General features: G+C 47.0%; 1 protein-coding gene across 1 annotated transcript; it reads right to left on the bottom strand.

The window, feature by feature from the left end:
* Positions 1-4,218: 4,218 nt before the first annotated feature.
* Positions 4,219-25,587, bottom strand: ACADVL (acyl-CoA dehydrogenase very long chain). The gene is made up of 18 exons (XM_081968806.1): positions 25,442-25,587; positions 23,826-23,898; positions 22,606-22,670; positions 22,368-22,502; positions 22,050-22,194; positions 20,254-20,383; positions 19,503-19,625; positions 18,652-18,850; positions 17,871-17,975; positions 17,037-17,123; positions 16,025-16,087; positions 14,375-14,476; positions 14,075-14,172; positions 12,801-12,873; positions 11,037-11,109; positions 9,854-9,926; positions 7,967-8,042; positions 4,219-5,275 (listed from the first exon to the last, which is right to left on the bottom strand). The coding sequence occupies exons 4-18, from the start codon at positions 22,446-22,448 to the stop codon at positions 5,138-5,140; spliced, it is 1,566 nt and encodes a 521-aa protein (XP_081824932.1). The 5' UTR covers positions 22,449-22,502; positions 22,606-22,670; positions 23,826-23,898; positions 25,442-25,587; the 3' UTR covers positions 4,219-5,137.
* Between the last annotated feature and the right edge of the window lie 866 nt (positions 25,588-26,453).

The following is a 26,453-nucleotide window of genomic DNA, read 5'->3' as shown; positions in this document are numbered from 1 at the left end:
CACCCCAAAAGCATTCTGGGGCTTGTAGGAAGGGAAGCTGTCTTCCAAAGCACCCCCATTTCCAAAGGCCAAGGATAAAGTTTCACCAAAGTTTTGGAAGGTTTTTTTTTTGTAAATTCTTTAGACTGGACTGAATTGTGGACCTTGCCAATCATCAGAAGCAAATGAATAATAATAATAATAATAATAATAATAATAATAATAATAATAATAATAGGTGGGGCCCGACTAGTAATTAATGCCAAATCCAGCGAAACAACTGGCCGCTGTGATACAATTCTGTTGATGCAATAATAATAATAATAATAATAATAATAATAATAATATATAAATATAATTTTATAAATTATACAATACAATACAATAGTAGAGTTGGAAGGGACCTTGGAGGTCTTCTAATCCAACCCCCTTATATAAAAATTAAATTAATCCACTGGTCATTATGTAAAAAATATTATTTACCCGTATCCAGAAAGTCATGGGAACATAAAGTGGAAAAAGTTATCGGAAATGAGAAGGTGAAGATCTTGTGGGACTTTCGAATACAAACAGATTGTCATTTGGAGCACAACATGCCAGATACCACGGTTGTAGAGGACCGAAGTGTACAGTTTATTGATATCGCTGTTCCTGGAGATGCCGGAGTCAAAGAAAAAGAACTAGAAAAAAATCATGAAATGTCACGACCTGGCCATCGAAACTACACGGCTATGGGTGAAGCATGTAACAGTGATACCCATTGTCATCGGGGCACTTGGCACCGTGTGCAAGAATTTTACAAGATACATCAACAAATTGCAGCTTCCTGCAATAACCCCAGCGGAACTGCAAAAAACTGCGCTGCTCGGAGCATCTTATATTTTAAGAAGGTCCTTGGTTGATCCCTGGGACGCTGGCAGCAAACCGTATCAACCATTAGCACCAGTGACTGGTATTTGTGATGCATTTTTGAATGTTCAGTTGGCTGAATTTCATGTTTAATGAATAAAGTTAATAAATAAATAATTTAATAAACTGAACTGAAACTAACTGAAAGTATATAATAATAATATTTATTTGAAGATAACTAAGTCAAACTAAGTTGAATACGAGAAAGACGTAATAAAGAAGTGAGTTGAAAATTGGAAAAGCAAAGCTACGCATGGCCAATACTTGAAAAGTATTGAAGGCAAAGCTGACCAAAAACTAACTTGGAACTGGTTAAGATCAGGAGCACTGAAAAAAGAAACAGAAGGCTTCATTTTGGCAGCTCAAGATGCACGAATTGAAGATAAACAGCAAGAAAAAATCACAAAATACCGGGACTTGCAAATTGAGGTTGAGCGACTGTGGGAAAGGAAATTGTGTGTTGTCCCAATTGTAATTGGAGCCCTTGCAGGTACTAAAGGGTTACCTCGCTATTCTAAAATTCTAAATTTATTGGACTTGAACATTCTGACTCTACAAAAAACCTCCCTACTTGGAACAACTTATATCCTCCGACGTTACCTTAAGAGTTCCTGGGTCCTTGGTTAGGACTCGAGCTGTTGAGCTACCAACCAGCCCCAAAGGCTGTGAATCTCACCAAAGATTAACAAAATAATAATAATAATAATAATAATAATAATAATAATAATAATAATAATAATAATAATAGGAGGAGGAGGAAGAGGAGGGGGAGGAGTAAGAGGAGGGGGAGAAGTAGTAGTAGTAGTAGTAGTAGTAGTAGTAGTAGTAGTAGTAGTAGTAGTAGTTGTTGTTGTTGTTTAATGAAAAGAAGGACCAGGGGAGACATGATAGCAGTCTTCCAATATCTCAGGGGTTGCCCCAAAGAAGAGGGAGTCAAACTATTCTCCAAGGCACCTGAGGGGTAGAACAAGAAGCAATGGGTGGAAACTAATCCAGGAGAGAAGCAACTTAGAACTGAGGAGAAACTTCCTGACAGTGAGAACAATTAATCAGTGGAACAGAAGTTGCCTCCAGAAGTTGTGAATGCCCCAACACTGGAAGTCCTTAAGAAGATGTTGGATAGACATTTGTCTGAAAAGGTATAGGGTTTCCTGCCTAGGCAGGGGGTTGGACTAGAAGACCTCCAAGGGCCCTTCCAATTCTACTATTGTATTGTAAGAAGAAGATGATATAGGAAGCCAATCCCAACAGTTGTTTGGTTCTGAAAATCACGCTTTCTCCCCATTATTTTACAATTTAGTTTATCGTCGGTCAATTGAGTTTTTTCTTTTTTTAAGATTTCCACTTTTATAATGCGTGTGTTGAAAGGACATTTTGGTACAGTCTAGATTTGATAAAGTTACAAATTGAATTAATTTTTATATCAATACCTAGGACTATCAAGAGATAGCCCATTTACATTCGTTTAGGTTTGCTGTTACAACAGCATTAGGACCATTTTCCACACTTACGACCCTCGTCATGGCCATGGGATCAAAATTTGGATGCTTCGCAACTGACTTCATATTTATGACGGTCGCAGTCTCCCAGGGTCACGTGATCCCCTTTGGCGACCTTCTGACCAACAAAGTCAACAGGGAAGCCTGATTCACTTAACGACTGCGTGACTTAACTTAGCAATGGCAGGGATTCGTTTAACAACGGTGGCAAGGAAAGTCATAAAATGGGGCAAAACCCACTTGTCTCTATTAGCAACAGAAAGGTTGGCTTATTTGTGGCCCCAACTCAAGAACTATCTGTATTTAGATTTCTTTCCATTTTTTATGAAACGTTACTTATTTTAAATGAGCATATTTCCTTTCATTCATGTGTAGCTTCTCTCATTCAAAAGAAATACATCTTGGTTTTTTCCCTCCCTACAATCGCTTCTCTTTCTTTCCTGATGCCCTTGTAGTTTTTGCACTGCCTATTAAAAATAAACTTTTAAAAAGGAAAATGAAAAATAATGAGCTAAGCGGGTATCCTGTTTTTTATAAAAAGAGGTAAGAACCGGTCATTGTTCTCGATCTCGTTTTTTAAATTCAGTGCCTGCAGTATATCTTATTTCTAGCTGAGGATTGGAAGTCATAATAATGATTAGCGGTAGGAATATATGACTCCAGGGGTATTTTTTTCAAGCTATTCAGAGCACCGTTTGAACATAATCAAGTGTTATTCATCCAATAATATTATTACAGTAATATTAACAAATACTATCATCAGTCAATTGAAAAAGACAGCTTGACTTGAAATAGCATTGACAGAATCACCGTCAGTCAATTGCAAAAGCAATTTTATTTGGGAAAAACAATGAGAAAAATCACCGTCAGTCAATTGCAAAAAGCAATTTTATTTGGGAAAAACTATGAGAAAAATCACCGTCAATTGCAAAAGGTAATTTTATTTGGAAAAATGTTGACAAAAATCACCCTGAGTCAATTGCAAAGACAGTTCGACTTGGAAAAACATTGACAAAAATCACCATCTGTCAATGGGAAAAGGTAATTTTATTTGGAAAAATGTTGACAAAAATCAGAGTCAATTGCAAAAGGTAATTTTACATGAAAAGCATTGGCAAAAATTCCCATCAGTCAACTGCAAAGCCAGTTCGACTTGGAAAAACGTTGACAAAAATCACCATCAGTCAATTGCAAAAGGCAATTTTATTTGGAAAAAGATTGACAAAAATCCAGGTCAGTCAATTGCAAAAGGTAATGTTACATGAAAAGCATTGACAAAAATCTCCATCAGACAATTGCAAAAGTCAATTTTAGTTCGAAAAAACATTGACAAAAATCACCGTCAGTCAATTGCAAAAGCAGTTCGACTGGGAAAGGACATTGACAAAATCCCGTCAGTCAATTGCAAATTGTTTTACTTGGAACTGCGTACATTCTGCATACATGATACCTTTAATATCATTAAACGATCCCGGGTCTTTGGTCGGCCTCCATGGAGGGACAAAAAAAATGCAAAATCCAATCTCGGGCAGATCGTGCGACCGACCCAAATCAATAAATTCACCGGAACTTTCCAGAGAGTTCTGCGTATTTTTCGCCACTGTAACACAGGCTGAGAATCCTGTTCTTCTTTCTTTCTCTTTCTTTCCCTTCTTAAAAATATTTTGCACCTCAAGACAGCTGCCTTCGCCAGGTGCAGCTTTTACCTTTCCAATCTGCCTAATCGTCTGGAAATGATTGGAAAATCTCTCGTGCTACGGCAGGCGGCATCAGGGCGCATCCGTTCTCCTCCCTCCCGCCCCCGTCAATAATACTCCGTGTTCACTCCGGATTATTGGATAAAAACATTTAATAGAGAACTCCCAAAAGGGACGGCGCAACTACAGGAGTGGGCAAAACCACAAGGACGGCTGGATTTCCAAGTACAGGCAGTACTCGACTTACAACCACTTGTTTAGTGACCGTCCGAAGTTACAACATCACTGAAAAAAGAAACACCAACTTAAAAGAAGCTCTTATACTTATGGCCTAAGTAGCAACGTCCACTCAAGTCAGGGGATCAAAAATCCGGGCCCTTGGCCATGAGCTCGTATTTACGACGGTCGCAAGGATCCCCCCTTGGCGGCCTTCCCAGCGGGATTCCGACAAGCCAATTCCAGTGGGGGAAGGCGGATTCGCTTAAAGACAGCATGGTTCACTGCAGTGGCTTGCAACCATGCCCCAAAAGGTTGGGCCAAAATGAACCACGGTGGAGCAGTGGTTAGAGTGCCGTACTGCAGGCTCCTTCTGCTGCCTGCTGGCTGCCTGCAATTTGGCAGTTCAAATCCCACCAGGCTCAAGGTTGGCTCAGCCTTCCGTCCTTCCGAGGTGGGTAAAATGAGGAGCCAGATGGTTGGGGGGCAAGAGGCTGACTCTGTAAACCGCTTAGGGAGGGCTGTAAAATCCCTGTGAAGAGGTATATAAGTCTAAGGGCTATTGCTATTGTAACTGCCTTGCTTATCCATGGAAATTCCAGTTGCAATTGCAGTCGTAAGTCGAGGACTACCTGCAGACGTTCCGGGGGCAGTTTCCCCAAAACGACACCTGATCTCCCAGTGGGGAGGGGAACGCCCCACCCTAAGATAGATAAGATAGAATTCTTTATTGGCCAAAGTGTGATGGGACACACGAGGAATTTGTCTGGTGAATAGGCTCTGAGTGTTGCACCCTCGTTGCACCCAGGAAGGAACGAAGGAGGCGGGTGAGGGGTCTCAGAAACCCAGGGTGTAAGGGGAGACCACCCCTCCCTTCTCCACCATGGCTTTGGAGATGACCCGAAAATTCTTGAAAATTTGTTGGGTGGTGCTGGACGGAAGAGAGGTCAGGTTTTGGGTGACACGCTTGTAGGCCTGAGAAGAGAGAGAAAGGGCAGGTGAGAAGCTCCCCCCTCAAGTCAAAACACACACACACACACACACACTTTGAGGTTAGAAAAAAAAAAGAAGAGGGCTCCAAAGTTGTAGAGTTGACAAACCCCATGGTCTATACCAGTCATCAAACTGCGACTCCAGAGCCACATGTGGCTCTCTCGTCCCTCTGCTGTGGCTCCCTGTCGCCCGTGGGCTCCATAGTGGATGGGGCTTTCGGTTAGGGCAGGTGGAGGAAAAAGGACTCCGTGCTAGGAGGAGACTCTATGGTGGGGGAACTGGACTTCCGGTGGGCTCCAGAATTGAACGGAGGGCTTCCGGTGGGGACATTTGTGGCTCTTTTTGAGTGTTTAAGGTTGCCAACCCCTGGTCTATATGCAGGCATGTCCAAATCTTGTGGACTTCAAACTCTATGTCTGCTTACTCTCTTGCAATCCCTTCCTTGTGATGTCTCCCCTGGACTATTCCTCTGATTCTTAGGGCGGCTCGAGGAAGGATGATGAGCTCATTCCTGGCATATCATGAACTGGATTAATGACTCTGAACTGTCGATCGAATGAGATTTATGGGGGGGGGAGGCTTCGGCTGGGGACCGTTTGCAGGTCAGTGAAGAGGAGCCGCTTTCCCTGTTGGATCCGAGAGCACGCAGGGCAGAGAAAAGACAAGAGCAAAGGAGATCTGCCACATTATTCGGGAGAAGGCCCCGCCCCTGTTGGATCCGAGAGCGCAAGCAGGGCAGAGAAAAGACAAGAGCAAAGGAGATCTTGATTGCACCTGGGTTGCATTGGAAAGCTATTTCGGCAGAGGCAGGCGTTGCCTGCCGTGATACATGGAAAACACGGGAACAACATGTTTGGTGTATGGCTGTCTGTTAGTTTGTGCTTCCTGGTGGACTTTGTGCTTTGGGAAACTCTGAACTTCTCTTACCAAGTGAGTTCTCCTGGGTGTACTTTCGGTTTCCCCGGTGGCTTTGATTTTGTCTGGTGGGCTTACTTGTTGGAGTAACTGCCTATTGTTTTATGGACTCGCAGCCTTGTGGACTAATCTTGGACTGCTTGTGGCTGGATTTATTTGGGACAGTTCCGAGGTTCCTGCTTGTTGCAGGGGCCATTTTGTGTCAAGTCCAGCTGCTTTTACATTGTGTGGGTCAGTCAGTTGTGCAGCTTTTGTGTTATTTTTTGCGTAAAGTGTAATCGTTGGTTTTTCGAACTCTCTGTGGCTCTGTGAGGTTCCTGCTTGTGACAGGGGGCCGTTTTGTGTGAAGTCCAGCTCCTTTTGCACTGTGTGTGAGTCCATTGTGCAGCCACGCCCACCCCGATCACATGACCGCCGAGCCACGCCCACCGAACCGGTAGGGAAGCGTTTTGAACGTCACCACTGCCCGTGGTGTGGGAAACTTGCGTGACGGTGAGTGGGCACTGTTTGCCCGTAATTTATCAGGGCTTCAGAGAGGAAGGAAGGATGGATGGTTTCGTGCCAATTATTTATACGTTGCTTTTCCAGGCGTAGTTGAGCCGAGGCCGGAGGAGAAAGCTCTGCCCGCTGGCTACGGGGCTTACCGGATTTACCTTGGCTGCCTCGGCTGACGCTAATGGCCACCGGAATTGAGCTCTGGGTAGTAAAGAGGATTTTCACGCTGCCGGGAACTGGGAGCGCTGGAGGACGCTCCCTTTCAGGAAAGGGACCCAAGGGGGTGGGCAGCTTGTATATTTTGTCCTCCTCTCCTTTTCTCTTTTCTTTCTGTCCTTCTTTCTTCTTTTAACTTTCTATCTGTTTATCTATACCTCCCTTTATTTCTCCTTCCTTTACCTCCCTCTTTCCCTTTCTTTTTTTCTTTACTTCCTCCCTCATTTTTCTTTCCTTTCTTCCTTTTCCGTCTTCCTTCTTCTTTTCTCTCCCTTTCTCCTCCCTCCACTTCCTTCCTTTCTCTCCCTTAAGTCCTTCCCTCCTTCCTTTCCTTCTTGACTTCCTTTTTCTTTCTTTCTTTTCTCTTTCTTCCTTTGCTTCCCTCTCTTCCTTCCTTTCTCCCTCTCCCTTTCTCTCCCTTATTTCCTTTCCACCTTCCCCCTTTTCCTTTTTCCTTTCTTGAGTGCCTTTCTTCTTTCTTTTCCTCCTCTTCCCCTTTTCTCTCCCTTTCTCCTCCCTCCACTTCCTTCCTTCCTCTCCCTTATTTACTTTCCTCCTTCCCTTCTTTCTTGACTTGCTTTTTTTCTTTATTTTTCTCTTTCTTCCTTTTTTGCTTCCCTCTTCCTTCCTTCTTTTTTTCTCCCTTCTCTCTCCCTTCATTATTTCCATTCCTCCTTCCCTTTTCCTTTCTTGATTTTCTCTTTCTTTCCTTTGCCTGTTCCTCTTTCCTTTCTTTTTTTCTTCCTTCCATCTTTCTTTTTCTTTCTCTCCTTCTTTCCTTTCTTTCTCTTTCTTTTCCTCCTTCCTTTCTCTCTCTCTCTCCTTCCTGCCTTAATCTCTTTTTCCTCTCTCTTTTTCTCCTCCCCTTTCACCCTCCCTCCTTTCTCTTAAGACTGCTGAACATCTTGAGTGAATCTGTAACTCAGGTACTTTCCTGAACCGCCCTGCCCCCTCCCCATCTCTTCCTCCCTCCTCCCCTCCACCCCCATCAAGCTAAGCCCCCCCCTCCAGAGATACTTAACCCTCCCCCCCCCAAAGAAGGCCTACCTCCGTGCACCAGGTCTCACACAGCACCTTCTCGTGCTGGGCCGTGGGCTGCCCTTGTTCCAGAGCCCGAGATGCCCTGTTGACGCAGCCCAAGGAGGAGAGTAAAAGAAAAGGGAAGGTCAGACTCGCACCTGAACCACCAAGTGGGTCTGCAAGGTAGATCCCGGCTCCCCCCCAACTGATCCTTTCCCACCTAAATGTTTAGGTTCCCCCATAGAATCATAGAATAACAAAAGTTGGAAGGGACCTTGGAGGTCTTCTAGTCCAACCCCCTGCTCAGGCAGGAAACCCTCGGCCATTCCAGATCAATTGGCTGTCCAGTCTCTCCTTAAAAACCCCCAGAGACGGAGAAACCGACAACGTCTGGTGGCAAGGAGTTCCCCTGGCTAATTGTCCTCCCTGTTAGGGAGTTTCTCCTGAATTCCAGGTTGCTTCTATCCTGGGTTAGTTTCCATCCTCTGCTTCTTGTCCTGGGCGGGGTTGGACTAGATGACCTCCAAGGTCCCTTCCAACTCTGTTATTCTGATTCTGTTGTCCTGCCTTCAGGGGCCTTGGAGAATAGCTTGACTGCCTCTTCTTTGGGGCAGCCCCTCAAATATTGGAAGACTGCTCTCCTGTCTCCCCTGGTCCTTCTTTCCATTAAACGAGACCTACCCAATTCCTGCAATACCGTTCTTTGTGTATTTTGTCCTCCAGTCCCCTAATCCTCTTGGTTGCTCTTCTCTGCACTCTTTCTAGAGTCTCAATATACTTTTTACATCTTGGCGACTAAAACTGGACGCAGGATTCCAAGTGTGGCCTTACTAAGGCTTTGCAAAGCGGTACGAACACGCCACGTGAGACTTAGCCCAACGGTGATTTGCTCACTCTCTTCTAATCCCTTCCTCTGCGATCTCTCCACTCTAGGAGAAAGAAAGCAAGAGGCGTGGGGAATTCTGAAGTCTTACTAGGGGTTTTACAAAGCGGTACTAACACGATTCTACCCCTCTGTTAACGCCGCCTAGGATGGCGTTGGCTTTTTCGGCGGCTGCCGCACACGGCTGGCTCACCTTGAAGCAATTGTTCACTAGGACTCACAGTTACGACTATCGTGCCAGGTACCGCCTATCCTGTACCTGTGCAGCGGGGTTTTTTTCTTGCCAAAATCTTAACTTTTCTCTGCACCGAATTTCATTTTGTTAGATAGGGCCCGGGGTTCAAGTCTGCCCAGATCCTTCCGTTTTGACCGAGGCTTCCCAAGAGCCTGATGCAAACTCCTGGTCCCGACAAAAAACCCTTTTTATGAATTTTACGGTGAATTCTGCTCCTTCCCATCCAGCAAAGTCTTTCAAGGGACGATTTACGGTCACAGGCTTGGAGAGCTGCCAGGACGAGATCTGCAGAACTTGGCCAGGAGTCTCCAAACCAATGAAGCCAACTAATGGTCTCCTGCAAACTCCACTCCCCTGGCGCTCCTCTTTTATTTCCTCTGGGAGGGGCCGTTCATCCTCCACCTGTGGCCTTACTCCCAAGTCGACCCCTGTTCTTTAACTGTTCTGTTTGTCTGACAACTCTGCACATGCGCACACTGGGAACAGGCTCTAGCTGTTCTTCTGCCCCACTGATCTCTGACTCCGAAGGCAGCTGATAACTGTCATATGACCCTGTCCCCTTCTCTGCCTCCGACACAGAGCCCTCATCAGAGCCTCTCCAGACTCCAGGACTGGCCCATGTCCCTCCCCAACCCTCCTCACTGTCCGAGTATGCTGCCATAATCCACTGGCCATTGGCGCGGCCACAACCCCTTCTGTATCTTCTGGGGCGTTGGCTGTTTCTTGCCAGCAATGCCAAAGGGCATTTCCCTGGGCATGGGATCTGGGGGTCTCTTGGGGGGCAGCGAAGGCTCACCTGGACAGAACGACCACCATGGCATAGATATCGATTGTGCTGTCTGCGATCTGTTTCAGCATAAACTGCTCTTCTGCAATTTTGGAGAGAAAGGGAGGGGAAAAAAAAGAGGCCGAGGAGCCGAAGCTGAAATCTCGCAAACGGCAGAGAGAAGCCGGATCAATACAAGCGGTCCTCGACTTACGACCTGCCAACGGCGATCTAACGGCCCGAAGCGAAGCCAGACAGACTCGCGCCCAATTTTTAAAAACTTTTTTGACACAGTGGTGAAGCCAATCACTGCTGTCGTTAAGTGAGTTGGGTGGTCGTTAAGCGAATCTGGCTCCCCCGGTTGACTTATGCTCGTCACCCAAGAGGATCCCGTGACAACTGCGGCCGTCATAAATACGAGACAGCTGCCGAGAGTTTCAGTTTTGATCCCTTGTAACTGCGAGGACTGGTCCCAATTTCCTTTTTTCAGTGCCGTTGCCATTTCGAACAGTCACTAAGCGAATGGTCGTAAGTCGAGGACCACCATTAGCTTCTAACGGGGGTCCTTTTGCAACATTTTGGGCCGTGTGCGAAGGAGGCAGCTTGCTTTAGATAACACAACAGCGCACAAAAGCTACTGCGCAAATTGTTCACAACTCCACCAGCTGCCCTTCTGCGTACGGTCCTCGAGTTACAACGTTCACTCAGCTCAAATTTCAAACGGCCCTGGGGGAAAAAGCGACTTGGATCCATGTTTCACACTTACGACCGTTGCAGGATCCCCCGTGGTCACGTGACCAAAATCCAGCTGCTCGACGGCCGACTCGTATTTATGACAGTTGCGAGGATCCCCTTTAGCGACCTTCCGATGAGCCAAGTCTACAGGGGGGTGGGGAGGGTTAAGCCAGATCCACTTAAGAACCGGGCAACTAACTGATGAACGTGATTCACTTAACGACCATGTTGTAACTTAGCAACTGCAATGTTTCACTTAATGACGGCGGCAAGAAAGGTGGCAAAACGAGGCCAAACTCACTAAAACCAATGTTTCGTTTAGCCGCAGGAAGTTTGGGGGCTCAATTGCCGTCGTTAACTCGAGGACTACCTGTATTGGGGGGGGGAGGGGGCAAGCAGAGGTTTGTCTTTCCAGCCAGCCCCCTCCTCGTAAGTAATCCATGGGGGTCCCCAAACCCCTGAGCTCCCCTAAACTCACCCACAACTTTCTTCCCGTGTTTCAGGAGCTGGTTTTCTATCACGGCCGCGAAGAGGTCGATGGCTTGAACGGCCTGGAAAAGGGGGGGGGGAAAGGGGGGGGATCCAAAAAGTGAAAGGGATCAGGGGAATGCAGACCCACAAGCCCCCCCTGCTCCCCCCCCCCGGGGTGTACAATCCTGTCCTATGGGGTGTGTGTGTGTGAAAGTGCCCTGAGCCAGCCTTATTGCCCCTCCATCCTTCGAGATGGGAGAACTACAACTCCCATAGGGCTTGAGCAGCCCTGGGGGTTGTAGTCCAACCCCTGTGACACCCACCCGGCGTGGGGGAAGCTCCCCGAGACCCCCAATGCCGTCCCCAATGGACTCAAAACGACCCTAAATGAGATCTTGGTTTCCTTTCATCTCCTGCTTGATGGTTCTTTTTATCAATAATTGAAGACAATAATTTCCTCTCTCGTTTCCCCCACAACGACGGCCCTGTGAGGTGGGCTGGGCTGAGGGGGAAGGACTGGACCAAAATCACCCAGGCGGCTTTCTAGAACTCCCAGTCTCCTGGTGATTGGCCCAAAGTCACCAAACCAGCTTTTGTGCCTAAGGTGGAACTAGAATTCACTGTCTCCTAGTGATTGGCCCAGAGTCACCCAAATGGCTTTTCTAGGGAGAAACTAGAACTCACTGTCTCCTGGTAATTGATCCAAAGTCACCTAGCTGGCTTTTCTAGGGAGAAACTAGAACTCACTGTCTCCTGGTGATGGCCCAAAATCATTCACCTAGTTTTCATACCTAAGGCAGGACTAGAACTCCCCGTCTCCTGCCGATTGGCCCAAAGTCACCCAGTTGACTTTCATGCCTAAGGCAGGACTAGAACTCCCAATCTCCTGGTGATTGGCCCAAAGTCGCCCACCTAGTTTTCATACCTAAGGCAGGACTAGAACTCCCCGTCTCCTGCCGATTGGCCCAAAGTCACCCAGCCATCTTCCATGCCTAAGGCGGGACTAGAACTCCCAGTCTCCTGGTGATTGGCCCAAAGTCACGCAACTGGCTTTCATGCCTAAGGCGGGACTAGAACTCAGAGCCGCCTGGTGATTGGCTCAAAGTCACTCAGCCGGCTTTCATGGCTAAAACAGGATTTGAACTCATGTTCAAGTTATATATACAGGTAGTTCTCGACTTACATCCATGCGTTTGGTGACCCCTCTAAGTTACAACGGCATTGAAAAAAAGTGACGTATGACCGTTTTTCACACTTACGACCGTTGCTGCCATCCAACAGTCACGTGATCAAAATTCAGATACCTGGCCACTGACTCATATTGACGACGGTCGCTGTGTCCCACAGGGTCACGCGATCCCCTCTTGCGACCTTCCGATGAACGAAGTCAATGGGGGGAAGCAGGATTCACTTAACAACCCCGTGGCTGCGATGATTCACTTAACAACTACGGCCCCGAAAGTCGTCAAACGGGGCAAATCTCACCCTGTCTGGCTTCCCAGCGGAAATGTCAGGTTTCCATTGCGATTCCCTTAACCGCCTTGCCCAAAAAGGGTCGTAAAACGGGGCAAAGCTCGCTTTACGACGGCCTCGCTTAGCCACAGGACGTTTTGGGCTCCACTGTGAGGTTGTTCGGTGGAGGACTAACTGTATGGGTTTAAGAGCCGCAGCTGGTGGTCGGAGCGCAATACAACCCTGGGGCCTTTGGTACCAACAAGCGACAAGGAGCAAAAGACACACACAAACACAAACACACAGAGGCCAGGCTTACCTGCTCACCGCTGGACTCCAAAGTTGGGTGCACTGCACCTTTTAAGGTGATGCCTGTCCCCAAACCTGCCCTCCTGGGGAGATGGGGAGGGAGGGAGACGAAAAAGAGGTGAGAAGCAGCTTCACAACTCTTCCCAGCCCCTTCCCACCAGGACCCCCCTCCCCCTAAAAACACAGAGAGGCCACGAAACGGTCGCAAAATGAGATTTGAAATGTGCGGAGTCACGGGTGACTCACAGGGAACGAGAGATGGACCCATTCCCACAACCCCCCGCTCGTAAAACGAAATGATTTTTTTTTTTTGACGTCGATGGGAGTTTGGGATTTGATGGGAAAAATGACGGACAGATGGAAACCCCCCAAAAAATAACCCAAACCCCTCAAAAAAAGATTTTGATGGGCAACAGAGAAATAATGGAGAGGAACTCACTGCCGCAAAATGGAAGCTGATCTTCCCGGTAGCTTTAAAAAATAATAATGATAATAATAATTCTCTCTCTATAAAAATGGCTGTGTGTGTGTGAATGTATGTTCCAGCATAACTCTGAAAGGCCTCGAGCGATTTCAACCAAACTTGGTACACAGATGACTTACTCTCTGGAGACAAATACTGTGGGGGTAAGAAACCCCTAACACCCCCAGGGGTCTGTGTTCTGTTAAGATACAGCCTGTTGTGCCTTAAGATGGCTTCTACTGTACTGCCGTAAAATGGCTTCCAGAGCTCAGTGGAGTTGCCATGGTAACGGCTTCACAGTACTCCACAAGGGGTGCTCCCTCTGGTAAGGGGAGAAAACCCAACGTTAGAAATTACGTTGGATCCGGACATTTTCACGCGATCCCCTTCTGCGACCTTCTGATGAGGAAAAGTTCAGTGGGGGAAGAGTCGGATTCGCTTAACAACCGCGTGACAATTCGCTTCACAACGGCAGGGATTCCCTTAACAAGCGTGGCAAGGAAGCTCAAAATTCACTCAGCCTACGTCTCCCTTAGCAACGTCCATTTTGGGGGCTCAATCGTGGTCGTAAGGCGAGGACAACACCATAGATAGAGACCCTCCAGCGTCGGGAGCAGTCTACCTTCGAGAACAGAGGCATTTTGCTCCCATTTAAAAGGGAGATTTCTGGCGAATAAGTTGGTCTAACACAGCAAGAGGCCAGATTTGCTGACATCCTGCGATCTTTTTAAGGCGGTCGGGAAGCCATGATGGCTTGTTGAGCATCCTGGCTTAGTTGTCGCCATGCGTCTTAAAGGGGGGGGGAGGGAGATGATGCGTACCTGCGGACTCGTTTCCCTGCCTCGCTGACCAACAAACCAGCATTGCCGAAGGGGTTCTTGATGGCTTGTTGCAAACCGCGAAGCTGGTTCCCGGCGTTCTGGATCGGAAGGAAAAGTGGACAGACGACAGACGGGTTTAAACCTGGATTGTGTTAGTCGCGATCCTTCCGAGTTGGCTGACCCGCTACTGCTCCACCGGCTAACAAGCCAGGAACGTGTCTGTCACCCCCCACCCCACCCCTCTGGTTTAATGGGGGTCCCCCAAATCTCACCGGTCCCTAAACCCCCGCCCGCCCCCACCTGGAACCCGTAGAGGGCGATGAAAAGGCGCAAGATGTCATTGGTGCCTTCGAAGATCCGGAAGATGCGCAAATCCCTCATCACTTTTTCCACGCCGCTTTCCTGCAGCCGGGGAAAACAGATGGAGGAGGAGGAGGAGGAGGAGGAGGAAGGGAAAAAGAAACCAAAAGAGGAGAAAGAGAAAGGAAGAAAGGAAAAACAGAGAAAGAGGAGAAAGAGAAGAGAAAGGAAAAGAGAAGGAGAAAGAGAAGGAGGAGGAGAAAAAAAGAGGAGAAAGAGAAGAGAAAGGAAAAGAGAAGGAGGAGAGAGAAATAGAAGAAAGAAAAAGATGAGAAAGAGAAAGGAAAAGGGAAGGAAAAACAGAAAAAGGGGAGAAAGAAAAAGGGAGGGAAAAACAAAAAGAGAAAGAAAGAAAGAGGAGAAAGAGAAGAGAAAGGAAAAGGAGAAGGGGAAAGAGGAGGAGAAAAGAATGGAAAGGAAAAGAAAAGGAGAAGGGGAAAGAGGAGGAGAAAGAAAAAGGAAAAGAGAAGGAGAAAGGAGAAGAAAGAGAAGGAGAAAGAAGAAAAAGGAGAAAGAGAAAGTGAAAGAGAAGGAGAAAGGGAAGGGAAAGGAAAAGAAAAGGAGAAAGAGAAGGAGGAGAGAGAAAGAGAAGGAGAAAGAGAAGGAGAAAGAAGAAAAAGAGGAGAAAGAGAAAGGGAAAGAGAAGGAGAAAGAGGAGGAAAGATAGAAGGAGAAAGAAAAGAAAAAGAGAAAGAAGGAAAAAGAGAAAGGAAGGAGAAAGAGAAACAACAAGGGAAAGAGAAAGAGAAAGAGAAGGCAGAAAAGAAAGAAAGAGAAAGAAGAAAATGAGAATGAGAAGAAAGGGGAAGCAGAAGCAGAAGGAGAGAAAGAGGGAGAGAGAGAGAGAGAAAGTGAAGCTGATTGATGCCAAAGGTTTTTCCCTTTGGCATTCATGCTGTTTCATGCTCAGGGCTAAGCTTGATCCGAGCATAGATTAAACCATCATTGAGTCTCGGCCCATAAACCAGACGAGCGAATCCAAATCTTCGGTTCTCCGACTGGCAAAAATCTTCCAGAAACCAACCAGGGGGATCTTCACTTCCGTGTCCCCTGCCCCCCTGCGCATGCATGCACCCCCCCCACTCTATGCATGGACACGTGACCCCCCCCCCCCATGGCCCATTTTGAGCCTAGCAGGCCTCCCTGAAGCCTCCTGGGACCAAATACAGGGTGTGGGGGAGGCGCCGCACACCCAACCCACACTGCCCCCATACATGTGTGTCCCCCCCCCCCCATGAATGCACATGCATCTCCCGCGTATGTCCCCCCCCTCTTGCACATGCACAGAGACCCGAAAATCAGCTGGCCGGCGGGAGGGGCACGCACACGCACAGTGGAGCTGAGCTGGGGAGAGGGCTTGCGTGCCTGCAGAAGGGGCTCCGCTTGCCACCCGTGCCGCAGGTTCGCCCTCACGGTAATAGATTCTAAAAGCCCAGTCAAAACAACTCCTTGGAGATGGTGCTGAAGAGGTTAAGAAGCAGGCGTGTTAAGCGGTCGTTTCCCACCGTCGCCGAAATAAACGAAGCTAACTTGAAACCTGGGTAGTAGCCCCCCCTCCCTACACCTGCCCCCCACCCCAAAAATACTGACCTTCATGAAGCCCATGCCGCCCATGGTCTGGATGCATTCGTCCGACACGCTCCAGGCGGCTTCCTGGAGACGGCGGGAAAAATACGGATAAAAGCAATATTGAATGACGCGCTCTTGACATGACAGGGCTCCTTCCTTCCTTTTTCTATCTTCCTTCCCTCCCTCCCGCTTCCTTCATTTCTCCTTCTTCCCTCTTCTCATCCTCATCTTCCTCCCTTCCTTTTCCTATCTTCCTTCCTTCCCCATGTTTCTCTTTAATTTTCTTTCCTTTCTTTTTTTCTCTTCTTTTCTCATTTTTCATTTTCCTTCCCTTTTTCCCTTCGTTTTCCTTCCTTCTCTCTGCTTCCTTCCCCGTTTTTTCTTTCATTTTCCTTCCTTCCCTTTTTCCTTTCATTTTCCTGTCTTCCTTTCTCATTTTTCTTTTCATTTTCCTTCCTTCCTTTTTTCTTCCATTTTCCTTCCTTTTCTCTCCTTCCTCATTTTTTTCTTTTCGTTTACCTTCCTTCTATTTTTCTTTTCATTCTCCTTCCTTTTTCTTTCCTCCCTCCCTCATTAATCCTCTTTCATTTTCCTTCCTTCCTTCTTTTCTCTACTTTCCGTTCTGTTTTTTCCCCATTTTCCTTCCTTCATTCTTTCTCTCCTTCCTTTTTTCATTCATTTTTGTTTCTTCTTCTTTCTCTCCTTCTTTTTCTTTCCTTCTCTCTTTCCTCTCTCTCTCTCCTCCCTCCCCCATTTTCTCTTTCATTTTTCTTCCTTCCTTTTCTCTCTCCTTCCTCATTTTTCTCTTTTCATTTTCCTTCCTTCCCTTTTTTCTTTCTCCTTCCTTCCTTCCTCCGTCCCTTCCACCACCCACAACTGGTGAGGGGGGGACAACATTCGTGATTGATGCAAATTGCATCCTCCCCCTTCCTGGCCTGCAGAAACCCCCAAGTGGGCCATGGGGGGGAGGGGGGGAGCGGAGACCATAACCGTATTTTCACCCCGGTGCCCCCCCTCCCCGCCAGCCACTCACCGAGCCGAAGACTTTGCTGATGGCTGCCTCAATCTGGAAGTCAGAAGCCCCACGGTCCATGTTGGCGCTGATCATATAGGCCATCGACTAAGATTTTAAAATATTGTTTAATAACCATAATTTTTTAAGCATTTCAAAGCTTTTTATTATATTGTTCAGGGCCTAGAAAATAAGGTTGAATATAGGTCCGTTCGTAGCATCCTGCGGTCATGTGATCCCAATTTATGAGTTTTAAAACTGTATTTATTTATTTATTTATTTATTTATTTATTTATTTATTTATTTATTTATTTATTTAATTTAATTAATTTATTGGTTGCCCATCTTGTCATGGGGCAACTCTGGGTGTTTTACTGTATTAAAAGGACACAACGATTCAATATTAATTAACATTAATTATATTAACAATTAAATAGTAATTATTAGTGAATTGAAAGGATACAATGTAAAACCTGCCCACAATCAAATAGAATACGATAAAAATATAACTACTCAAAAGATTTTGCCACAAACGTGTCTAATTCCCGTTTCTGGCAAAAAACAACACCTCCCCCCCCCCCCCAAACTATTGAGACTATGAATTCACTTAAAGACCGCCGCAAAAGAGGCCATCAAAACAGATGCCATTCCATAGGGATCTGCTTAACGCCCAGCACGACTTACGACTGGAATCCATTCCGGTCGTTATGGCGAGGACTACAAGTATCACAGAAAGGGTTTTTAACGTTATTATGCGCTCATTTTTTCCCTTCAAGGCATGGTCAGTATCAGTATCTTTCGGAAGAACTAAGTTTCTAGTCCTCAAGGCGGCCAACCCGTTTTGCACATGCGTACCTCTGTCACGTAATGGAGGAGTGCCATGCGGGCGAGTTTCTCCTGAATGGCTCCGAAAGTGTGGATTTTTTCCCCAAATTGTGTTCGGTTGGTGGCAAAATCCACCTTTGGGAAGAGAAAGGGAAAAAAAGAGAGTAGGATTTAGAAGGGGGGAAATGCTAGTCCTCGACTTACAACCGTCCACTCAGCGGCCGTTCAAAGGTCCTAGGGCACTGAAATAAGTGACTTAGGAGTGTTTTTTCACACTTACGACCATTTTTTCACACTTATGACCATTGCATTGATCAAAATCCGGACGCTTGGAAATCGATTCATATTTATGATGGTCACAACGTCCCAGGAGGGGGGGGGGCAGGTGTCACACAATCCCCTTCCCTCAAGCAAAGTCAACAGGGATGCCGGATTCGCTTAATGACGGTGGGACTCACTGAACAACCGCCATGATTCATTGAACAACCTTGGCAAGCGAGGTCGTAAAAGAGGGCAAAACTCACTTGACCAATGTTTCGCTTATCCACAAAAATTGCGGTCATAAGTCAAGGACTGCCTGCATTAGACTTACCGCAGTGATTTGCTTAACAACCTTGGCAAGAAAGGTTGCAGTAAAACGGTGCAAAACTCACCGAAGAACAGTCTCGCTTAGTCACAGAAAAATTGGGCCTCACTCGTGGTCGTTAAGTCAAGGACTGCCGCTATAAGGGGATGAAGGGGAATACGCTCCGGGCGATAAGTTCTGGGGGGGGGCACCCTGGAAGCAAGTGGGGGCCCCAAAGTCACTCACCGCCTTCTGAATGAGTGCCCGCATGGTGCCCGCCATAGCGGCCGCCATGCCGAAGCGCCCGTTGTTCAGGATATTCATGGCCACCTTGAACCCGGCACCTGGTGCGCCTAGAACGTTCTCCACCGGCACTCGGACGTTATCAAAGTGGACTTCGGCCGTGTTGGACGCTTTGATGCCCATCTTCTTCTCGGGGGGGCCGCTGGGAGGGAAGGAGGGAAAATTAGAACACCCCCAGAACAGGGGTCTTCAACCTTGGCCACTTTTAAGACTGGTGGACTTCAACTCCCAGAATTGCCCCGTCGACGCTCCGTGTTGTCATGGGGACAGAATGAGTGGGAGTGCATTCCACGGGTTGGGAGGGGTGTATCTATTGGGTAATGTGATTTGTGACACAGACTGAGGGGAGGGAAGGAACAGGGGTAAAGTTCAGAAGCAAATAAAACAAAGCAAAGACTTGACTGTGAACAAATCTTGCCTAATGAAGCTACTAATAAATCACTGATTTTTGTATTAAAACATTTGACTCGAGTGTTATGAATCAATTACGGCATCGTTTGGAAACTTGACATTCCCATTCAATTATGCCTTTTTAATAAACTTCTCCTACTCCCTAGATCAGGCAGAGGAATTCTGGGAGTTGAAGTCCACCAGTCTTAAAGCTGCCAAGGTTAGAGACCCCAGTCACGGGAGACCCCCCAGGGGTGTGTGTGTGTTTTGCTCTTCTCTACCCTGCCCCAAACTTCACCCCACCGGCTCAAGAGGTGGGGAGGGGCTCCCCATCTCTGCACCCCAAAAGGAACCGAAAACACCATGCTCGGATATTGGGGGGGGGTCGTCCCTCGACAGCTCACCTGGTGACCCCCGCAAAAGACCGCTCCACGATGAAGGCCGTGACCTTGTCCTTCATCTTCCCCGTCTCGTCTTGCTGCTGGGTTTTGGCAAACACGGTGAATATGTCGGCGATGCCCCCATTGCTGGGTGAGAAAAGGAGGTTTTAGGACCTTTGCACCCCCTCCCCCTTGCAAAAGACCCTCCCCGAATTGAATTTTTTTTATTTATTTCCCTCTTTTGCCTTCTGCTTTGTCTGTCTTTTTTTACAGGGAACGGCAGACTCGTTTAGCAACCGTTTGAATTTACCATGCCAAAGGAAAAACAAGTGTCTTGGGCTCTGTCCTCACACTTACGACCGTCGTGGCATCCTCGGTAGGGCAAAATTCAGACCCTTGGCAACCAGCACGCATTTACGACGGTCGTAGTGTCCAGGAGGTCACCTGGCCGGTCTTTCAGAGAAGCAAAAGTCTACGGGGAAGCCTGATTCACTTAACGACCACTGGATTCACTTAACAACCAACGTTTAATGATCATGGAAAAACAGGTGAGAAAAATTTGGCACGATTTCCCAGGACCACTGTCTCGCTAAGCGATGGAAATTCTGCTCCCTGTTCTGGTCATAAGTCCGGAACGACCTTCTTTATCAGCAATATTGATATGCAAAAAAATTAGATTTGAGCCTCGTCCCTTTTAAAGACATTCTATGAATGATTGGGGGGGGCACATCACCTGTGTGTTGTGTCCCCCCCCCCACTCCTGAGGCAGCCTCACCTGATCCACAGTTTGCTCCCATTGAGCGTGTAGTAGGTCCCGCAAGGGCTTAGTTCGGCTTTGCTCCGGATCGAGGCCGCATCGGAGCCGCTGGTGTTCTCGGTCAGGCAATAGGCGGCGATGGTTTCACCTGGGCGGGGGGGAGAAAGTAACACAAAAGGTATTCCTCTATGCCCTTCCTCCCCTCCCCCAGCACACCACAAAACCCAAGTGACAGGCAAAGGAAATGTAAGAGAAAGTGTTGCAGCGGAGGAGAGGAGAGCAGTGGAAATCTATGGGCCAGCCCTCGGGACAAACTATTCATCTCTCTGCCGGCCAGACTTGTTAACCTGCACTCCTAATTAAAGGAATCCTTGATTTAACTTAAGAAGGTTTGTCGGGTTCGGGGAGATGGGTCAGAACAGAAAGCTTGGTGTTGAGTTGAAAGTGATAGGGCGAGAAAGCGGGAGACCGGGAGTTCTAGTCCCACAACCGTCATGAAAGCCGATTGGGTGCCCTTGGGCCAATCGCGAGGACACGTGAGTTCTAGTCCTGCCTTAGAAATGAAAGCGGGCTGGGTGACTTTGGCCAATCAGCAAGAGACTGGGAATTCTAGTCCCGGCTAAGCTGTGACAGCTGGCCGGATGACTTTGGGACAATCACCAGGTGACGGTGAGTTCTAGTTCCACCTTAGAAAAGCTGGCTGGCTGTGTCAATCACCAGGAGACGGTGAGTTCTAGTCCCGCCTTAGCCATAAAGGCGGCTGGGTGACTTTGGGCCAATCACCAGGTGACGGTGAGTTCTAGATCCACCTTAGAAAAGCCATCTAGGTGCCTTTGGTCCAGTCTCCTTTTCTCTCAGCCCACCCACCTCACAGGGCTGTTGTGGGGAAATTAGAGGCGCTGCCTTGATGAGATGCGCAACCAAAACCGGGACATAAATCGAATAATAAAATAAACACACACATAAATAATAAATAAATAAATAAAAACAATCAGTCAATAAAAATAGAAATACAAATGAAATAAATAAAAAACAAATAAAACATAAAATATAAACATAAATAAAGCAAAACAAATAAATAAAATAGGCAAATATAAATAAAATAAAAAACAAAATAAAGTAAATAAAATAAAGATTAAGCATAAACAAATAAAATAAACATGAAAATAAACATAAAATCAATAAAACAAAATAAACACAAATAATCAATAAAACAATCAATTAATAAAAACAATATATAATACAAACATAAATAAAATGCAAGTAAAAAACAAAGATAATATATAAATATAAACAGAGATAAATCATATTTAAAATAAACATAAGCATATAAAACACATAAAATAACCAAACATAAAAATAAAAAACAAAACAAATAAAGCAAATAAAATAAACATTAAACATATAATCAATAAAACCTAAATAAAACAAACACAAAGATAATCAATAAAGACAATCAATCAATAAAAACAATTTATAATACAAGCAGAAATAAAATAAATAAAAAATAATAATAAAACACACAAAAAAGATAATATACAAACATAAGGAAAACATCACATATAAAATAAACCTAAAATAAATAAATAAAACAAATAAAGCATAAATAAAATTTAAAAGATGATAAAAGTGGAATAAAATAAATGAAAGATAAACAAAATAAGGAGAAATAAAATATGCTCTCTTCTCAGACTCCTGGCTACTTGTCAGAAAGAGACCATCTGGCTTTGGGCGGGGGGGGGGGGGTGTCTTTTGCCCTCCGCATGCCCCCCCCCCGGCAGTGCCCCCCCCCCCCCCCCCGTGCCCGGCCTTACCGGTTGCCAACTTGGGCAAGTACTTCTTCTTCTGCTCCCGGGAGCCGTAGAGCAGGATGCCCTTGAAGCCGATGGACTGGTGGGCGCCCAGGGCGATGCCCACTCCCAGGTCGTGCATCCCCACGATTTCCACCAAGCGGGCATACTGGGGGGGGGGGTAAGGGGGGGCAGAGAGAAGAGAGAGAGAGAGAGGCTCTGTTCAAGGACCGGAATCGGACGCCTCAAAGCATGCGCAGAGTTCAGCCTCCGAAGATCCGAGCCCCCCCCACGGGGGAGGAAAGGGGGTGCCCCCTCCCTTGGGGGCAGTGTAGGACTGACCTGGGTGTTGGTGAGCCCCAGACCCCCAAAGGCGGGGGGCACCTGCATCCCGAAGGCCCCCATCTCCTTCAGGCCCTTCATCGTCTTCTCCTGCACCTGCGCCAGCTCATCATTCCGGGATGGATTGTTCACCTCCTGCGGAAACGGGGGAGGGGGGGGAGGACAAAGGGCGTTGTTGAACGGGGCCCTGACCTCCCACCTGCCCCCCCCCAACGCCCACCACTCTTCACCCCCTCACCTCAAAGAAGCGAGAGACGGGACCCACCAGCTCCTGCAAAGTTTGCGTCTGCTCCTCATTGAGGACTGTGACAAAACCAGAAGGGGCCGTTATTTGGGGCGGGACAGTCCTCAGACTTAACGTCCATTTGTTTAAAAGTGGACGACTAGTCCTCGACTTACATCCGTTTGTTCCGCAACTGTTCGACGTTACCATGACGCTGGAAAAAGTAACTTACAGCCAGACCTCGACTTACGTCCATTCGTTTAGTGACCATTCAAACTTAAAAAAGGGGACTTAGTGCCAGTCCTCGACTTGCGTCCATTCGTTCAGTGACCATTCAAACTTTAAAAAACAGACTTAGGACCAGTCCTCAACTTGCGTCCTTTCGTTTAGTGACCATTCAAACTTTAAAAAAACGACTTAGGACCAGTCCTCGACTTGCGTCCATTAGTTTAGTGACCATTCCAAACTTTAAAAAAAGGAACTTAAGACAAATCCTCAACTTACATCCATTCGTTTAGCGACCATGCGAAGCTGCAATGGCACTGAAAAAAGGGATTTATGACCATCCTCGACATACGACCGTTGCAAAAACCCAAACACGACGCAATGAAGAATCCGTTTCGAAATCAAAAATTAGTTCTTGACTTACAACGAATTCGTTTAGTGACCGTCCAAAGTTACAAGGAACTGAGAAAAGCGACTTAGGCCCAGTCCTCATACTTACAACCGTTGAAGCATTTCCCCCACGCTCACGGGATTCAGGGGAATCCCCCGGTTTGCGACCTTCCCTGCTGGCTTCTGGCCAGCAAAGTCAATGGTGGTGGGAGCCGGATTCATTTAACGGCCATGCGACTCATTTAACAACCTTAGCGATTCCAATGACCGACCGCGGGAAAATAAGTTGCAAAATTGAGCGTGGTTCGTTTAACCTTGCTGAGCGCCGGAAATGCTTGTTGGCCATTGCGGTCGTAAGTCGAGGACTGCCATCGTGCCAGCACAAACCACCCCTCCCGGGAAACCCCACGCCCCATCAGTGGGGGGAATGGGGGGGGCGCCTGGGCCTCTGAGAGCCCCCCACTCTTTTGCAAAGGGGCCTCAACAGCCAGCAAGCAAACAAACCAGGGGTCGTTTCACACATATGTCCATGTGCTGAACCAGCCAATCCCCGCACCCACAAAACGCACAGACCCACAAACACACCTGTCCTCCCCCCCTCCCCCCCCAACTCCTTTTACCTGAAGGATAAGGGAAAACTTGCTCGGTGATGATCTGGCCTTTAAAAATCCCCACCGCGAAGGATTTCGTTTCCTGGTGGGAGAAACAGGGGGGGGGGGGGGGAATAAAAAAAGATTAACCCAGGATCCTGAGTTCGAATCCTGACATTTCTGTGTTTTCGGGCACCGTCTCTCGGCCAAGGATCCGGAATCTCTTTTTTCCTGAGCTTGTAAAATAACAGATCCTGATGCCAGGACAACCTTCCCCCCCCCCCCCCGGCTCCCTCTGGCAGATGTCACCCCCACCCCCACCCCAATCCCTCGGCAGTCCCATTTTGCAAAGGGGAGGGGGGGCGGTAGAGACTAATCTGCTTTATTGCCCCCTGCTGTGTTTCATTATCCCTAGCAGATTTTCCTGGGATAATACAGCTTTTATTGTCACTGTCCATTCTGGGTACAACAAAATTACCCCTGAATAAGCCTATTTTCTTAAAAATATATACGTAAGGGCAGTCCTCAATTTACGACCACCATTCCTGCGGCTCAGTGGCCCAGCGAAGTTGAGTTTTGACTCATTTTGGCTCGCGGGGATGAAGCAAATCCCCGCCACTGTAAAAGCAAGCCACACGGTCGTTAAGTGACTCCAGCTTCCCGGAGATCATGTGACACTCCCCCCCCGGACCGTGCGACCGTCATAAATACGAGTCAATGGCCAAGCGTCAAGTCAAGAACTCCCTCTATCTGCTTTCTATGGTCTGTTGTAAGTGTGAAAAACTTAGGTCTTATTACTGACGGAAATAACGTCCCTCAATTGTTCATCACTTGAGCGTCGGGGAGACGCTTCCACGGTTGTAAGTATGAGGACTGGGCCTTGTAACTTTGAACCATCACTAGAACTGTCGTAAGTTGAGGACGTGACAACTTGCCAGCTGAAGCCAGAAAGGAGTTTCGGGGTGACTATTTCCTTGACCTCAGAAACGGACGACACCCATAAGTGAGGAGGTGTGAAATTAAGAATCATAAGATCGTGGGTGGAAGATGGCAGGGCGGGGACCCATTAATGCGCGGCTGGGAGCTGTCGTTTGTCGAGTGTGTGTCCACCTTCACAACTATTAAGATCTATGGACTTCGACTCCCAGAACTCCCCAGGGGGCAAAAGGTTTCCCAGAATTCAGCAGGAAGAAGAAACGTGGCTAGAAAATCCCAAAATGATTGCAATTTTTTGGAATCGGGAAACTTTCTTAATAGACGGTGGGAACGCGGCAGACGTAATATATCTTGAATTTAGCAAACTCCAAAAAAACAACGCAAATGAAATCAATAAACGGCTTAAAAAATGGGTTAGGAGTCTTGAATTAAATGGGAAAGTGATATGCTGGGCTAGGGAATTCTGGGAGTTGAAGCATCTTCCAATAGGTTGGGAAGCATGGGACCTCTAGTCCCTTCCCACTTCCTCAATAGGAAGCCAATAGGAAAAGAGCAGCTGAAATAGCTAGAAGGACATTTACTTCCTCTTTCTTTGCCTTGCTTCACCCCACGTGGGGTTCGTGTGCCATCAAACCTAATCCCCCAAATATTGCTGCATAGACACACACACACCCCAAAAAAGGGAGGGGGGAGGAGAAAAGACCGCATACCGTAGGTTGATGCTTTTTCCCCAATTCTTCTTGGGACAATGACTCTGCCTTTGATCTCTGCTTTTCCGGGACGGCCTGCAAAAGAAGGGAGACAGCGGGATGTAGGTGGGGATTGATGGGGTTCTACCTTCATCCTGGGGGGTGTTTGGCCGGAACGATGCATAAAAGCAGAAATGGGGCGCAATGTTGAATCAAAGTGGAATTTAAATGCAGCGTTGAATCAAAGTGGAATTTGGGTGAAAGGTTTAATCAAAGTGGAATTTAAATGCAGCGTTGAATCAAAGTGGAATTTGGGTGAAAGGTTTAATCAAAGTGGAATTTAAATGCAGCGTTTTAATCAAAGTGGAATTTAAATGCAGCGTTTAATAAAAGTAGAATTTGGGTGCAATGTTTAATAAAAGAGGAATTGAAATGTAACGTTTAATAAAAGTGGAATTTGGATGCAACGTTGCATAAAAGCGGAATTTAAATGCAATGTTTAATCAAAGTGGGATTTAAATGCAGCCTTTACTAAAGGTGGAATTTAAATGCAATATTGCAGAAAAGCGGGATTTAAATGCAATGTTTCATACAAGTTGGATTTAAATGCCACGCTGCGCAAAATGGAATTGAAATGCAACGTGGCATACAAGTGGAATTTGGACGCAACGTTGCATAAAAGCGGAATTTAAATGCAACGCTGCAGGGAAGTGGAATTTCGTTTCTTTCTTTTTTTAAAGGAGCTGGAGAAGGCAGGGATGGAGGCAGGTCACAGCAGGGACAGGGAGGGTAAACGCTGGCCGGCTGGAGCGTGTGGTGTGGCGTGATCAGCTTTTAATCCCGGTGAAACTGCCATTAATCCGGTCCAGCCATGCTCAGGACGACCGGTTCCAGGGCCCATAAATAGGCTGTAAAACCGTCCGCTTATTTCAATGATTTCGCCCTGAGGCAGTCCTCGACTTACGGCCATCCAGGGAGCCCGCCCACTGCAGCCCTAGGCCTTCCCGGTCATAAAATGTGCAGCTCTTGCACC

The sequence above is a fragment of the Natrix helvetica genome (assembly GCF_964273705.1).
Source record: "Natrix helvetica genome assembly, chromosome: W".
Classification (NCBI taxonomy): domain Eukaryota; kingdom Metazoa; phylum Chordata; class Lepidosauria; order Squamata; family Natricidae; genus Natrix; species Natrix helvetica.
The sequence above is the reverse complement of the archived record's forward strand: the minus strand, read 5'-3'. Positions and strand labels throughout refer to the sequence as shown.